General features: G+C 43.1%; 1 protein-coding gene across 1 annotated transcript; it reads right to left on the reverse strand.

The window, feature by feature from the left end:
- Positions 1–1,419: 1,419 nt before the first annotated feature.
- Positions 1,420–13,611, reverse strand: SLC13A5 (solute carrier family 13 member 5). Its single transcript, XM_062506873.1, has 12 exons — positions 13,507–13,611; positions 11,020–11,148; positions 10,125–10,261; positions 9,481–9,695; positions 8,035–8,206; positions 6,778–6,900; positions 6,029–6,241; positions 5,123–5,244; positions 4,744–4,859; positions 3,429–3,590; positions 2,296–2,433; positions 1,420–1,548 (listed from the first exon to the last, which is right to left on the reverse strand). Exons 1-12 carry the CDS (start codon positions 13,609–13,611, stop codon positions 1,420–1,422), a joined length of 1,761 nt encoding a protein of 586 aa, XP_062362857.1.
- Positions 13,612–14,050: the final 439 nt, after the last annotated feature.

Here is a 14,050-nt window from a genome sequence, read left to right on the forward strand (position 1 = left end):
ATGAATGGGCAGCTATTGACTAAGTGCTCCAGAAAAACCTAAGTGGTCAGAAATAGTTTCAGTATAGTCAGCTCTATCTTTAAATAACTACCAAACGTTGCATTAAGCAGTCCCCAAGCACCTCAGGGCAGCATGGCATACCTAGCTCTTCCCTGAGCTCCCAATAGTAAGGGCTCTACTTCCCTCAGAATTTCTCTGCTATGCAGAGGCAGTCTGCAGGCATGGCAAGCCCTCTCTGTGCCACAGATCCTTCACACAGGAGCCAGCAAAGATACATAAAGGGTATCAGAAGGTCTGATCTGACACTGAAGAGCTGCCACTGGGATGGTTCTTCTGGGCTGAGGAGAATTAGCACCCTACCATTAAACCATGCAGACAAATGCTGAGCCCAACAAGTCTCTTGCAGCAGACTGGTGGCCTTCTGGTGCAAGGTACACAAGTGTTGAGAACCTCTCAATGGCACAAAGAGATTGATCAGACTTGTCAAAATCACACATTTATTCAACCACACTGGAAAACATTGTGAAAACTCTGTCACTTGATCCAAGGGCTCAGGATTCATGACCACCCACTTCTTCACATATTTAGCACAGATACTTGGGGGAAAAAAAGAAGATGTGAAGTATGTAAAAACGTATACAATATGTCATTACTAAAAAGGAAGAGGTGGTATGTCAAGGAACCACTGCTGCATTTTGGGTAGGACTGATTCAGTGATCTTTGTCCTTTTCTGGACTGATTTTCACCAACTGTCCAATTCCAACTTTGTCAGCAGATGCTGGGTTTGGCTACAACCAGGCTATTTCAAGTGGCAACACACCTCACTTCTAGTATTTTTCCAGTTCCATAAAGAAAATTCACATTAATAATAGAACTACTGAATATCCTATGCATTACTATGCTATATGCTAGATCTTCTATACACAATTCTATGATTATATAACTTAACATCTTGCACCCATTATCATGAGGTGGGAAATCACTATTGCTGCAGGAATTTGACCCTTATGCTCTCATAATACCTTGGTAAGGTAGATAGGTTCCATAACATCTTCTTTAGGAGGGTAAATAGGCAAAAAGAAATGAACTGACTTGCACAGGGATACATACACAGCAAGTCTGGGAGCAAATCCCAGGTCATACCCACAGGTTTTCCACTGTAAAATCCTAATTCTTGACCTTGATTGGGGGTACAATGGATACTTATGATCCTGACACCTGAGGCTGTATAATTGCAAACACTTTTGGCTCCAGCACAACTGGAGTAAGATTGGTTAAACCTGAACTGATGTGTGACTGCTGCAAGGCAGCAAACACCCAGCACTGGATCTGAAGGGGTGATGAGACTCTACACAGGACTTCAAGCACTAGGGAGTACTAAGGGTACTTTCCTTGTTTAACACTCGAATTCTTCACAGCTCACTGTTTTGTTGTGCTGTTTGCCCAGGCTGGGAATGTGTCCAGCTCAAACATAGGTCTTCCCCATGTGTTGATGGCCAGTGTGATAGTCAGGACTCCAATGATGTTCATCACTATTCCAGATTTAACCTGTCAGGAAAAAAATCCAAACCAACAACAATAACCAAACACCAGCACAGCAAACTCAAGCAAGGCCTACTTGTACATATGCAACAAAGATGGTCAAATAAATCAAAGAAATTGCCATTGTATCCACTGCCTTCTGCTCTTGCTTAGGTGGAGATACCAGAGAACAGGCTGTGCAAAGACTTTGAGCACTTTGCTATGTATATAACCAGTCTAGAAGCTTTAAGGCATGTGTAACAAGTTGTTCTGAGCAGTTAGAGAACAGCTTATGCCCTCTTCAAGTACCCAGTCAGAAAACCAGTAATGTTTGTGTGTTCCACCCGGAACCTGCCCTGTGTGGTCTGGCAGAGAATCAGAGGACCAGAGCCAAGGGCTACTGATTGCTACCTTCTGCTTTCAGCTCCAGTGGAGACAAGGCTTTAGACACTTGCCAAAGCCCCAGATCACTGCAGGGCATGACTGCATTTTAACCCTTCAGGTTTCAGGGACTTAGGACTTGTCAGTTTTTCATTTCACCTGGCCTAGTCTGTATGTCTGCCAAAGCCTGTGAGAAAAGTACTGTTACTTCAGAGATGCAAATTTTTATCACAGTACTAACACTGTAGAAGAGAGAGGCATAGAGTGGTAGTTACAGCCCGAAAGAGCTTCCTGGTACTTTGGAAATACTCTGCAAAGAAACTTAAACTCTCACCGTATTTCAGGAAGAAAGCAACAGAGAATTTCAGATAAGAGAAAAGGCAATTATCTTACCATATCCAAAACACGGATGTGGCCATAAGAAAACACTATTGCATTTGGGGGTGTTGCAACAGGTAGCATGAAGGCAAATGAAGCACTGAGAGTAGCAGGCAGCATAACATACAAAGGGTGGATCTTGACAGATGTAGCCTGCAATGAAATGGAGAGAATATCACTCTGGTGGGTATTTGAAAAGAAAAACTTAAAGGATCAATATATCTCAGACCAATGAGGTAGACAGGCTTGTTTCCTTGTTGTTGTTTCCTTGTTCCATCACCAGAATAATTCACAAACATTTTATTCTGAAATCCTCATGTGCTTAAAGATAACTTGCTGTTGTTTCCTGTCCCATGATACTTAAAAACAAGGCTTGATTCTTTCATGTTGTTTGTTTTGCTCTATGGTATAATTTAGATTTCTGGTCAAATATATCCAACAATCTTTTCTTTTACCTCAGACCACCCTTTTTACAGGGAACACAGGAATGAGATTATAATTACCAGGCACGTGGAGTGACATTCTTAGACTTTACATAAACTCTGTGGGATGCAAAACTTAAGTCCTAATTTAAGTCATTAACAGCTCAGTACCTTGACTGGGGTAATTTTGCTTTGATGAAATAGTCTAGAATAAAGTCTAGAATAAAGTGCTTGGAACAAAGTAACCTATTTTTCTCTTTATGCCACAGTTTTGATTCTGCTCAGAGAAGGCAGTAAAACTTATCAGGTTTTCCTCCCTATGTTTTAAAATTGTTCTGGGTTCCCATGAGAAATTACACACTACTAATAATCAGGCCTATCACTTTGAGTATTTTAGCACAAAATATGAAGATGAATAATTCAAAGGCGTCATCAGAAAGTGCTGGATTTTGTTTTGGTTTGGACTTTGTGCGTGTGTGTTTTTCCAGTTCTAAGTTGATGGTTCAAAATGACCAGAAGTAACTGCTGTTTGCTGATCTGGATTGAAAAAAGTGACTCCCACTTCACTTGCCCAGGGCCAAGGCACACACCTTACAGAAGGCATGACCTGGCTTCCTTTTAAGTACACTGCAGCAACATCCAAGACAATAAATATAATATTGCCTTGCCATCCAGTTTAACTCTGATCCTCTAGCTGACAGGGTAGCAGGACAGAAGCAATCTTACCAGGGAGGAAAAGACAGGCAGGAAGAGGGTAGCTGTGGCCACGTTACTGGTGCATTCAGTGAAGACAGCTGTAATAAGGGAGATCACTGTTGCAATGGCCCATGGTGGGATAGATCCCAATGGAGTCATCTGACGACCCAGCCAAGCTGAGAGCCCAGAGTTCTGCAAGAAAAAAAGTGGGGCTCAGTAAGGTTAATAACCCCTGACTCACAAACAGGGATGCCATGTTATGGGCAACAGTCCTGTCAAATAATGCTAAAGGAGTCCTGAATTATGCAAACACCATCCAGGAAAATACAACGATCTGCCACAAAAACTAAAATAAATTCTTGCCAACTAGACATAACACTGAATCCCACTTTTCTGATTCTTCTGAAAACCAAATACTTGCTTACACATAGGTTACAAATTTATTATTTTCTTGCTAAACAAGAAAATTTTTCTGAGGCCATTGCAAATACTTAATGTATGGGCCAAGAAGCTTCTTGGCACATTTTTCTAAGGTTTCTGAAGGTTATGATTCTGTATTAATGCTCTGTTGCCAGAAAACAGTCAGTAGTTGATAGAAACAGGTTACAAAATCTCTGACTTGATAGTTTTTAATGCTCTAGAGCTTTAATAATGTATGTGTGATGTATATAGGTGAATGTAAGGCCCAGAGCTTTAATTTGCCCAATGGTTTAAACCTAATTAGCCACAAAATTTACATGTGAACATGACTTTCCCCAAAGTATGGTACTACTGATAGCTAATTCTTGCTTTGATTCAGATGCATCTTAACAATGATGAAGGAAACAATATGGTTTCACCTCAAGATTCCTTCCTGTTTGGGAATTTAGCTGCCTTTTCTGTGAATCTATGAACACAGCATCAAGCCAGGATTTTCTTTCTCACCACGTCAGCAGTGGTTTTGCTTTAAGTCTGAAGATATATAGCCTTTAAACAAACCTCAAATGGCTCTGAAACTCTGACAAATGGTATCTATACTTCTACTTTTCTCGCCAGGGCCGAGATTGGGGTGACTGCAGAAATAAGAAAGGATGCTTTTCTGGACTGTGCAGACAGTGAAGATCCCAATCTACTCAGCAGTCACCAAGATATAAGATAAATTAAAGAAACTTGGTCAAAGAACAAAAATTCCTGGAAAAACTCACAAGCATCCATCTCTCCTTGGCTTTTGCTAATTTAGATCCCCCTCCAGATCTGAACTTTGCTACTGGGTTTGGCTTTGGGTGCATGCCCAGTAATACAGGACTAGATAACAAACCAGGGAAGTTCGCCTTTGAGTCAGAGAAAAACAGATGTCAGGACATACTGCGCTTGCATCAGCCAAAGCAAAACCTCCTCCCAGCAGCAGCACAATGCTCCAGGGCATCTTCCTTTGAACCACATTCCATTCTAGCAGCGGGGCTGATAAAAATGGCTTTATATCTGAAGTGAGAAAAGTAGAACAAGTTTTAGGAGAGTGAAGATACTTTGTCTCCTGCTCTATAAGATGCCAGTGGGCAGATCCACAGCACTGAGAAATCTGCACAGGGTGAGGGTAACACACACATGGACTGTGCCCCAGCCCTGCCAACAAAGGAGGTAGGCGAGCTGATCTAAAGAACTGCATGCATATCCAGTGCATGTTTCTGCTTTGTTAGCTGAGTGGGATAGCTGTTTCACAGTACTACAATCCCTCTTTCAAATACCTTCTTCAGTCTGTTCAGAGTCAGACTTGCTTGGATTCCAGGCTGTGAATTTAGGCTTATGAGCAGGAAGGATAAACAGTAGCAGGGAAACAAACATAGCAGGAACAGAATCAGTGATATACCTAATGAAGAAAAGAGCATACAGGTTAGAAAATGGACACCTTTCTCCTAGAAAAGGGCTGCCTTCCAGCATTCTAGTTACTGATCTTTGCCATCTCATTTGGGGCTTGAGCAAAATGGGTCATTAGCTCATATCTAAGGTCTCTCAGACCTGCCAAAATATAAACACAATAATAAAAGAAACAAGCTACAATACATATAAATAACCAGAGTCCCGGATGACAACTCATCCCTCCTGGAGCAGGGTTCCTTCTCTGTGCTGAAGCCAAGATCCAATAGTTGTATCTCAAAGACAGACATCTAAAGAAATGCCCTGAATGACAGTCCCAACATGTATGTTATGTTTCTAATATGCCATGCACTAACACTATGCAAAGAAGCCATTCAAAGCACAAAATCAATTTTACAGTGAGTTTTAAGGCATTGGTTAATGGTCATATTACCAAATATTCAAATGTCACTGCAACTGATTTGGAGCTCATACAAACAAAATACCAAGGTCACACGTGTCAGTGTGACTGAGACCAGCATTTCAGAATTTTCTCTTCTTTTAGGAGTTTCAGCTTGCTCCATGTCTCAGTCTCCAGCCTCTTCACTGCAGTACAAATTGTCAAATCATAGATGATTGGTAGTGTCATGTACAAGCCATTGGATCAAGCCCGGCAACCATGTGAAGTCAGGCAAAGTTTGAATTAATGACCCCACATTCAAAATTGAATGTATGAGCAATGGAATCTGATTAATAACCAAGATGGCAAATGATGCAAAAAAACCCCTAAAACTTACTTTTCTCCTCCTGGGAAGAGCTTGGAGGCCCAGCCTTTTACAAAGCCTGGGTTTCTGGTAAACCACAAGAGCACCAGCAATGCAAACAAGAGGAGGACATTTAATTCAGCATAAGAGACAGGGCCTAACTTCTTCATTTCTTCCTTCAGCACACTGTATGCAGCTTTTTCTTTGGATGTTCTCTCTGTCCCGCAGCCCCAGCTTTTTTTTAAGCTTTGAGAAAAATGGATAAAAGAATACTGTAAGGATGAACATATTAGAGGGATTTAACATCCTTATCACTCTGAAGCTGTCACTCTTGGGGACAGACATAGACCACAGCAGAGGTTATAAATAAAGAAATTACAACTGTGCCCAAGTATTTTGTGGGGATATACCAGATCTCACAGAAGAATGGGGTCTACCAAAGGATGGCAATTTGGAGCAACCTGGGATGAAAAAGTCTGTTTTGAATCAATGGTTTCAAACCAGCTACGCCAGCTCTCCTAAGGCTGAAATTCACAGGTGAGAGATTGAAAAATAAAAAGGCAATTCTGTCTGAAGATTAAGAATGTATAAGGCTTTTGCCTTAATGTACGTCCCATGAACACAAAAGGTTTCCAGACCTCAACATTTCTGTGAAATGGGCCTGCTCTCTGCTACAAAATTAATAACTTGTCATCACACTTGCTTTAGCCAGATGTCTCAGTAAACTGATCTGCACTAACTTACTTAGGGATTTACACAATATTGTGCAGATGAATACTCACTTGAGTCCCATGAAGGAGCACTGTAACCAAAGCCAAGCTAGCACCAACATCAGGACCATGTTTGGGAATGCAAATCCAAACCAGGAAGCAAAATTCACAATATCATTATTGTTGGGGTATAACCTGCAAATAAATTACTTTCTGTATGAATGTCAAAACATTTAGCAATCTACTCTCCCTTTAATATGTGCTAGTGACAATTATGCATGTAAATCTAGAACAACATTACAAGTAACCATAGGTAACATCCACAGCCTAACTTAAGTCACAGGAGAAAGCAGCCTGATTTCAGAGCAGAACTGAAATGACTGTCAGTTTTCCCTGTGTTTTTCTTTGATGCATATAGGAGCTTATGTTGATGCTTTAGGTCTCAGTCAGACAAGTGTAGCTGAAAGTTCTCCCACACATTCTAGATACCTTTCACTTCCAACACCCCTGTTCATTTATCTCAAGACAGCATATTTTTTCTTCCTCTCAATTCATTCTTGTAAGACAGCAAGAAATGTCTTTCCTGAAATTAATACCTGTACTTCTGCTGCTTTCAACAGATGAAAAAGTTGCTAGTTGGCTTGAAAGAATGAAGATGGTGTTTTAAGAAAGGCAATTTTTGTTCTTCTCTGTGTTTGCCAATAATGATCGGAGGAAAAATCTCAATAGCAAACTTCCAGCTGGGTGTTAAAACCAGCAGATAATGTAGCAGCTGAGGCTGAAGTACTTGCAACACAAGGAAGCAATGTTGGAAAATTTCCACTGCAGATTGGGTTCCATGTAGATCAGTTCCCAAACTCAGTTTAGCAATGAGAGAACAACACAACTGCTCAGTTTCCACAGCCACACCACGGAGGAACAGTGTTACAGGAGGGGCCAAGCTCCTTCTAGCTCTCTTCAGAGTGCTTATGGGTACAGTTAATCTACATTCTTCTGGTACTCTTTACTGTAGTTCCTCTTCTGACAGGCTGTGTTTCAGTTGAAAAAGAGGACACAGAAGAACCAGTATCTCATAATCAACCACTTGCATGTTGATTTTCAACAAGTATTTCAAATTTTCTCAGAAGACCTTAATTCCATCACATAGCTTCCTTTTAAAAGATGCTGAAGCGAAAAAAAATGAGGCCCAACACTTCATACACATTTCTCAGTCTCAGTTCCTCAACTTATTGCTTGAAGTTCACAACTGAAATTGTCATCTAAGACCAGTCAATTGATTACACAAACAATATGACAGTGTAACTAAAAGAAGCGGCAAAAATTACTTACTGATTCATCTGGCCTTTCAGTACCACATTTGGTCCTGTTCCAGTAAGTGTTGCAGTTCCTCCAATGCTGGCAGCATAGCTTACACAAAGTGTCATTCCCTTGCATATATGCTTCCTCCTTTTCTTTTCCTCAGAAGATCTGGGGTCATCAAGGACCTGTTCATTGTTCACAACTAGACAGAAAGAAAATTATTTGCCTCAGGTAAAGTTGGAAAGGCAGAGAGTTCAGGAGAGAGTCTGTAGGCTTAATGCCTACAGTTTCTATGTGCCATTTATTTTAATTAAAAAACCCACAGATATCTCCCTAAATACTTCAGACTAATGTTAATGAGGAGCTGAAGAAGGAGGCCGACAGTCTGGGTTTATGTGATCCAAGGATGCTGTTGCCCACATCAGTGCCACAGCTCCTCACCAGTAATGTCTTGTTTCACAGAGAGGCTTACCACCAGCCAAATATTGTAGTCACTGGAACCATTCCAATTCCACAATGAGAACCCAACTAGCTTTAACAGATATGAATATAAGCAGAAAAAAACCCACTGAAACCCAAATCCTTGCTTGGCATTATGTCAGTTTACAATAACCATGAAATTGCTGTGTCCTTTGTTCTCTGAGGTTAACACGCTAATCTTGAAGTCTGACTGGACTAATGGAGCAGGAGAAAGAAGTTATAGCAATTACAACCAACTCAACAATATCAAAGAGTATTTTTTGCACACTCTTATTATCTTCACTACACTTGGAATCGGATCTTTAATCATATTTAATAATACAGCCCTCTGTAACAGCACAGCAGAGCAGTGAAATGAGAGGGTCTAAGTCTGTGCACATATTTCAAATGAAGTGAAATCTATTGTAGAACCACAGCATTGGCAGAGGACCTTGAGGAATCAAGTATCAGGGTAAGATGACACACAAGAACAGTTTGTCTACTGTGAGTCAAATTACACCAGTTCCTCTTTTCCATGTGGCTTTTTAAGTAGTCCTCTTTCTTCTCCCCACCTCCACATACAATCTAGTCAATAAAGAGGTATTTATTACCCTAGAACCAAAATAGATTGCATTTGCATAGTTTTTTCAAATAGTCCTACATGGCCTAGAAGCTGAATCCCCAGTGATAATCACAAGATTTAGAAAGTAGGATGCTGGGGGTTTGGATGGTTATTTCCCACAGGATATGCCCTTCACTTCCCTAAACAGGCAGTTAAGCCTAGGGAAACTCTGGGAGGATGACTCCAGCTTGAAAGAAAGAACATAACAACCTGTCATACAAAACAGCAGCCATCAAAATGGAAAGCTATTCTGTAAAACCTAAATGTCATTTGTTTAAGGGATTTCAGCCAGGTTACCCTCCTCTTTCCTTGGAAAGGGTGCACAGCACTCCTAGCTCGGGGAGCTGAGTGTAGCAAGTTCAGCAGCATCAACCTGTTGATGAGCAGGCCCTTACCATGCACTGCAGTGGACACTGATGTGCTCTTTTCCTCCAGCTCAATCACTGTATTTGTTTGCCCAGCTGCTTGTTCCATCACGGTCACATCGTACTCCGTGTTGTCCAATTGATCCAGGACAGCCTGGACAATGGGAACCATCATGGCAGTGGTGGCTGTGTTGCTTATCCACATGGACAGGAAGGCAGTGACTATCATAAATCCCAACATGAGGCTGAAAAGGGAAAAAGATGCAGAAGAGAGAGGAAAAAAGTGAACAGATGCTGCTAGGCTTTGTAGTGACTATAATTTGGAGAGCTCAGCACAGGCAGGGATGGGGGATGTACTAGCATCCACTAGTACACAGCAGAGCCAGACTACCTTCTAGGACAGCTCTGCCACCTTCACTGAAGGAATCCCAGTGCATGATTAAGTGTGTCATAATTTTGTCCCCAATGGCAAGCTTTTAAAATTTAGTCAGATGCTAGTTTTGGATAAAGGACAAATAAACTGTTCCTGTTGCTGGACTTCATTTCTGGAAGCTCTGTACAAGTACAGCTAAATTGACTCTTGAAGGATCCTTTCTCTGCTGACTGCTAAATATCATCCCTAGGCCTCCACTAAAGTGGCAAGAGGTAAGAACAAAACAACGTAATACTCTTACACTGGAGGTTGCACCCCAAGAAACAGAAGGACCTTCAGTGCAATCCTTTTGTGAAGATTCCAATGCTCAACAGAAATTGCAACAATCAGACCTCCAAAGAAGAGCATGTTTGTGTTATTTAGGTACTGCAAGCACACCTGAAAGACAGAAAAGGTAAATCAGGTCAAAATACTTGCTTCACTAGTACAATCTGCCTACCACCCTCTAAAATCCATGGATTGGACCAGGCCCCAGCCAACACTGGAACAAGAGGCAGCTGCTGCCTGAGAGCTCCCTGCAGTTTCCTGAACTGCTGAAATCCTGTAACTGCTGACTTGCCTCTTCATAAGCTCTTTGTGCATCGCTGTGCAAAATGACACCAGTTTCCTAAAACACCAGTTTCCTGAGTTGGGGGCTGAAAGTATGGAAGGTGCTGGAAATACTGAGCTCCAAAAGGGCTTTCTCAGCACCTTCAGCAACCACAGATGCCTTTACTGGCTCATTGGGCAGTAGTGACCTGGGCTACAAAACCTGAATACACCCAACACAAACAGCCCAAGATGAGATCTGGGGAGGACACAGCATACCTGCCAGCACCATGCTGTCTATCCTTTCAGCAGTTTGTCCCGTGCATTTTGAGGTCTCCCAGAAGACTGTCAGCACTGCTTTCCCATAGACTGGGAGCACACAAACTGCTGGTGCTAGTGGGATGCTCTCCAGCAGGGTCCCCGCCCAAAACAGACCCTCCACTCTACCACCTCAGGCCCCCCCAGTCTTAACAGTTCTGGCAAATGTAGTACAGCATCATCCCATATAAGAACCCTGGACACTAATACAGACTTGCTGGCTAAATACTGATGAGGGATCAGAGCACTGCTTTTCTCTGTATCAGACCTGGACTGCATGAGTTCCTTACCGATTTAGCACTCCGAACTCCAAGCAGAGGGAGAAATACCACTGGCATGAGGGAGGTGACAGCCAGGGGGATCACTTCAGTGCACCAATACACAGCCATGATGATGATGACATATCCACATTTGGCCTCCTGCAACATAACAGAAGATACATTTAAGCATTAGAAACTGTTTTTAAAGGTAAGAAACACATTGGTAATGCTTACAAGGGGCTCACACTCCCTGTCTGTACCTTAACAAGTTATGTTGAATGAGGACTTAAAGTTTTGCTTTTAAATCATGTTCTGAAGTCACTTGTATAAAAAGATCTTTTTGATCAAGAAGACCATAGTGTTTGCTTTAATATATCCACACAAAATAAATACTGTGAGAAAAACAAATCTTCCACCACTAGGTAAGTGCACGGTTTGCTGTGTGCAAGTACCTGTTGGTGGTTGAGATCAGCAGATTTTACATCTAGGAGCCAAGAACAGCAACATAGTGTTAATTTTTTTAAAAGGATGGCCAAATTTCCCAGTGTGGATAATTAGCTTGCCTGAAATTCACAAGTCTTTGAATTATGTCCAGTAACACAGTTGAGCTCAGAAACTATTGCACTGAAAAATTTAAAACTTCTTTGCTTTTTAAAGTAACTCCTGAAGTAAAACTCTTTTTATATATATTTTGTTTTTCTTATTATTTGGTGACTAAGCACATTAAACTACTTTCCCAGATCATACTGTCCCTACCTGCTAAGGGGATTCCCTAGTATAGAATTGTTGAAACCTGTCTTTTTGGGCTGTTGATCAGGCATTTCTGTATCCCAGCCTTCCGTGGTTTGTACTCTAAAAATTGTCAGGAGAAGCAAGCATTCATTAGCTAACAGTGAACTGTTTGAAAGCTCAAGTCAGTGTTCTCCAGCTCAGTATTTGCTCCTATTTAGGGCATATGTTTATAGGATTTTACTGTAATACAACAAATGTGACTTTATTGCTAAAATAAATGGTGTGACAGTGACACTTAAAAACTGACATCAGGTGATATTAGTAAGTATGGCTTTGTATTCCTTAATTTTGTTGAGAAGTTTAAGAACCAGAAAACACCTTTTGTAAGTAATTTGCATTTTTCCCCTTAAGTTTCCAGATTAATTACAGCACAAGTTTTGAACAGAAAAATTCTTCAGAGACTACAAGATATCAGGCAGATCCTGTTGAAGTCTCTTCCCTTTACACATACAAGGTCAGCTCATGATACAATTCATGCTGTACTGCAGTAATGCAGGGCTAGAACTAACTGTGGTTAATCTGTTGCTAGTATGAAAGACAAATAAACAACTCTAAGGGAATAAAATTCAAAACACTGGTTTTATAGAGTAGGGAGTAAATAATTTATGTGAAGTTCAAAAATACAACCATGCTTATAAATTAACTCCAACAACCATGGCCAATTCAAACAACCAAAGAGTTGGAATTAAATATATATTTGTACTTCTACCTATGCCTATCTGTGGTTTATGGGAACAGTCACAGAGTGTCTCTTTGGTGTTTCTGTACAGTTGACACAAAACACAGTGACCTGCCTCCTGGCTGAGAGATAAAAAAAACAGTCACTGACAGAAATATTGCTTTCCCATTGTGAAATATTGTGATTTCTTAGGTTATCTGACACAATATGCCTACAAATATTGGCCAACTGAAGACATACTTAATTTTTTGGGGAATTATCTTTTCTAGTTTTGATCATAGTAGAGCTTAACTAGTCAGGAATTCCTCGTTACATAAAACACCACCATTCAACTGAAAAGCCAGGCTGGTATAACTTACACAGGTAAACCAGAAGGGTTGGCAATTTGGTTTATAAACACAGGTAAAATTTTCCTGTACTCTGAAAGAGACTGAGCAATACAAGTTGCTCAGAGGAAAGGCTGTTTTTGGCATTAGAATAGCCTCCAAAGTTCTCACAGGCTAAAATACTGTGAACTGAGCTTTCGCACTTGGTCAAGAAGGCTACGAGGCATTAAAGCCCTAACTTCCCTGGGTTATTCCAATTTTATGCTGGTGTAATTCCACTGAACGCAAAGGAGTTGTGCCATCGCCATCCCTGGAATACGATGGATGAATTGGAGGACGCGGCATTTGAAATCCTGACCAACTCACACAACACGACGCTGACTGCATCAGGATGGCGAATGTCACCAGGCAACACGCCGGGAGAACCGGAGAGCTGGGGGACGCACTCCTGCCCTCCAGCGCGCTCCAGTCGCGACATCGCAGGACAATTCCAAACGCGCCGGCCAGCGACACACGGGTTTGTCCCAGCGACACGCGGGTTTGTCCCGGCGACACGCGGGTTTGTCTTGTCCCAGGACGAACTGCATCTAGCTGGCATCATGGGCTGGGTGCTGGGAGCCACCGGGAGCAGGGCCGGAGCCGGGCGGAGTGGGGATGACCTGGGGGGGCAGGGGGGCCGGAGCCGGGCTCTGCTCCCGCAGGAACCCCGCAGGCACTTACCCGCGTGGGCACAGCGAGCGGCAGCGGCAGCAGCAGCAGCGGCGTGAGGAAGAGGACGGCGAAGGAGCGGTACCTCAGCAGGGGCCGCAGGCACGTCGGGGCCATGCTCTGTGGGGGGACACGGTCAGGGCCCGAGCGGGACTAGCGCCCGGCGCCGCCGCTCTAAGTACCGCGCGGAGGGACGGGAGGGACCCGGCCGGGTCCGCCCCGGGCAGGGCGCGGGTGAGCCCGGCGGCGAGCGGGGCTCTTCGAGCGGGGCCCCGCCGGGACCCGCCCTCCCCGCCGGGGACGCGGCGCGGTGCCGGCCCCGTACCCCTCCCCTGCGGCCACCTCCGAACCGGGAAAGCGGCTCGGGGGCCGCGTGCGTGGGAGCGGGGACAGCGCTCGGGACGGCGCCCTAAGAACGCGCTCCCTGCTCGCGGCACAGCGATGCCGCATGGCGCGCACGGACCCAGCCGCTGGCACGGCCCCTTCGGGAGATGAACTTTCGGCAGGTGCTGGCGACGCCGAGGGAGGATCATCCCTCGCTCAGCCGCACATTGGT

The sequence above is a fragment of the Cinclus cinclus genome, chromosome 22 (assembly GCF_963662255.1).
Source record: "Cinclus cinclus chromosome 22, bCinCin1.1, whole genome shotgun sequence".
NCBI lineage: Eukaryota > Metazoa > Chordata > Aves > Passeriformes > Cinclidae > Cinclus > Cinclus cinclus.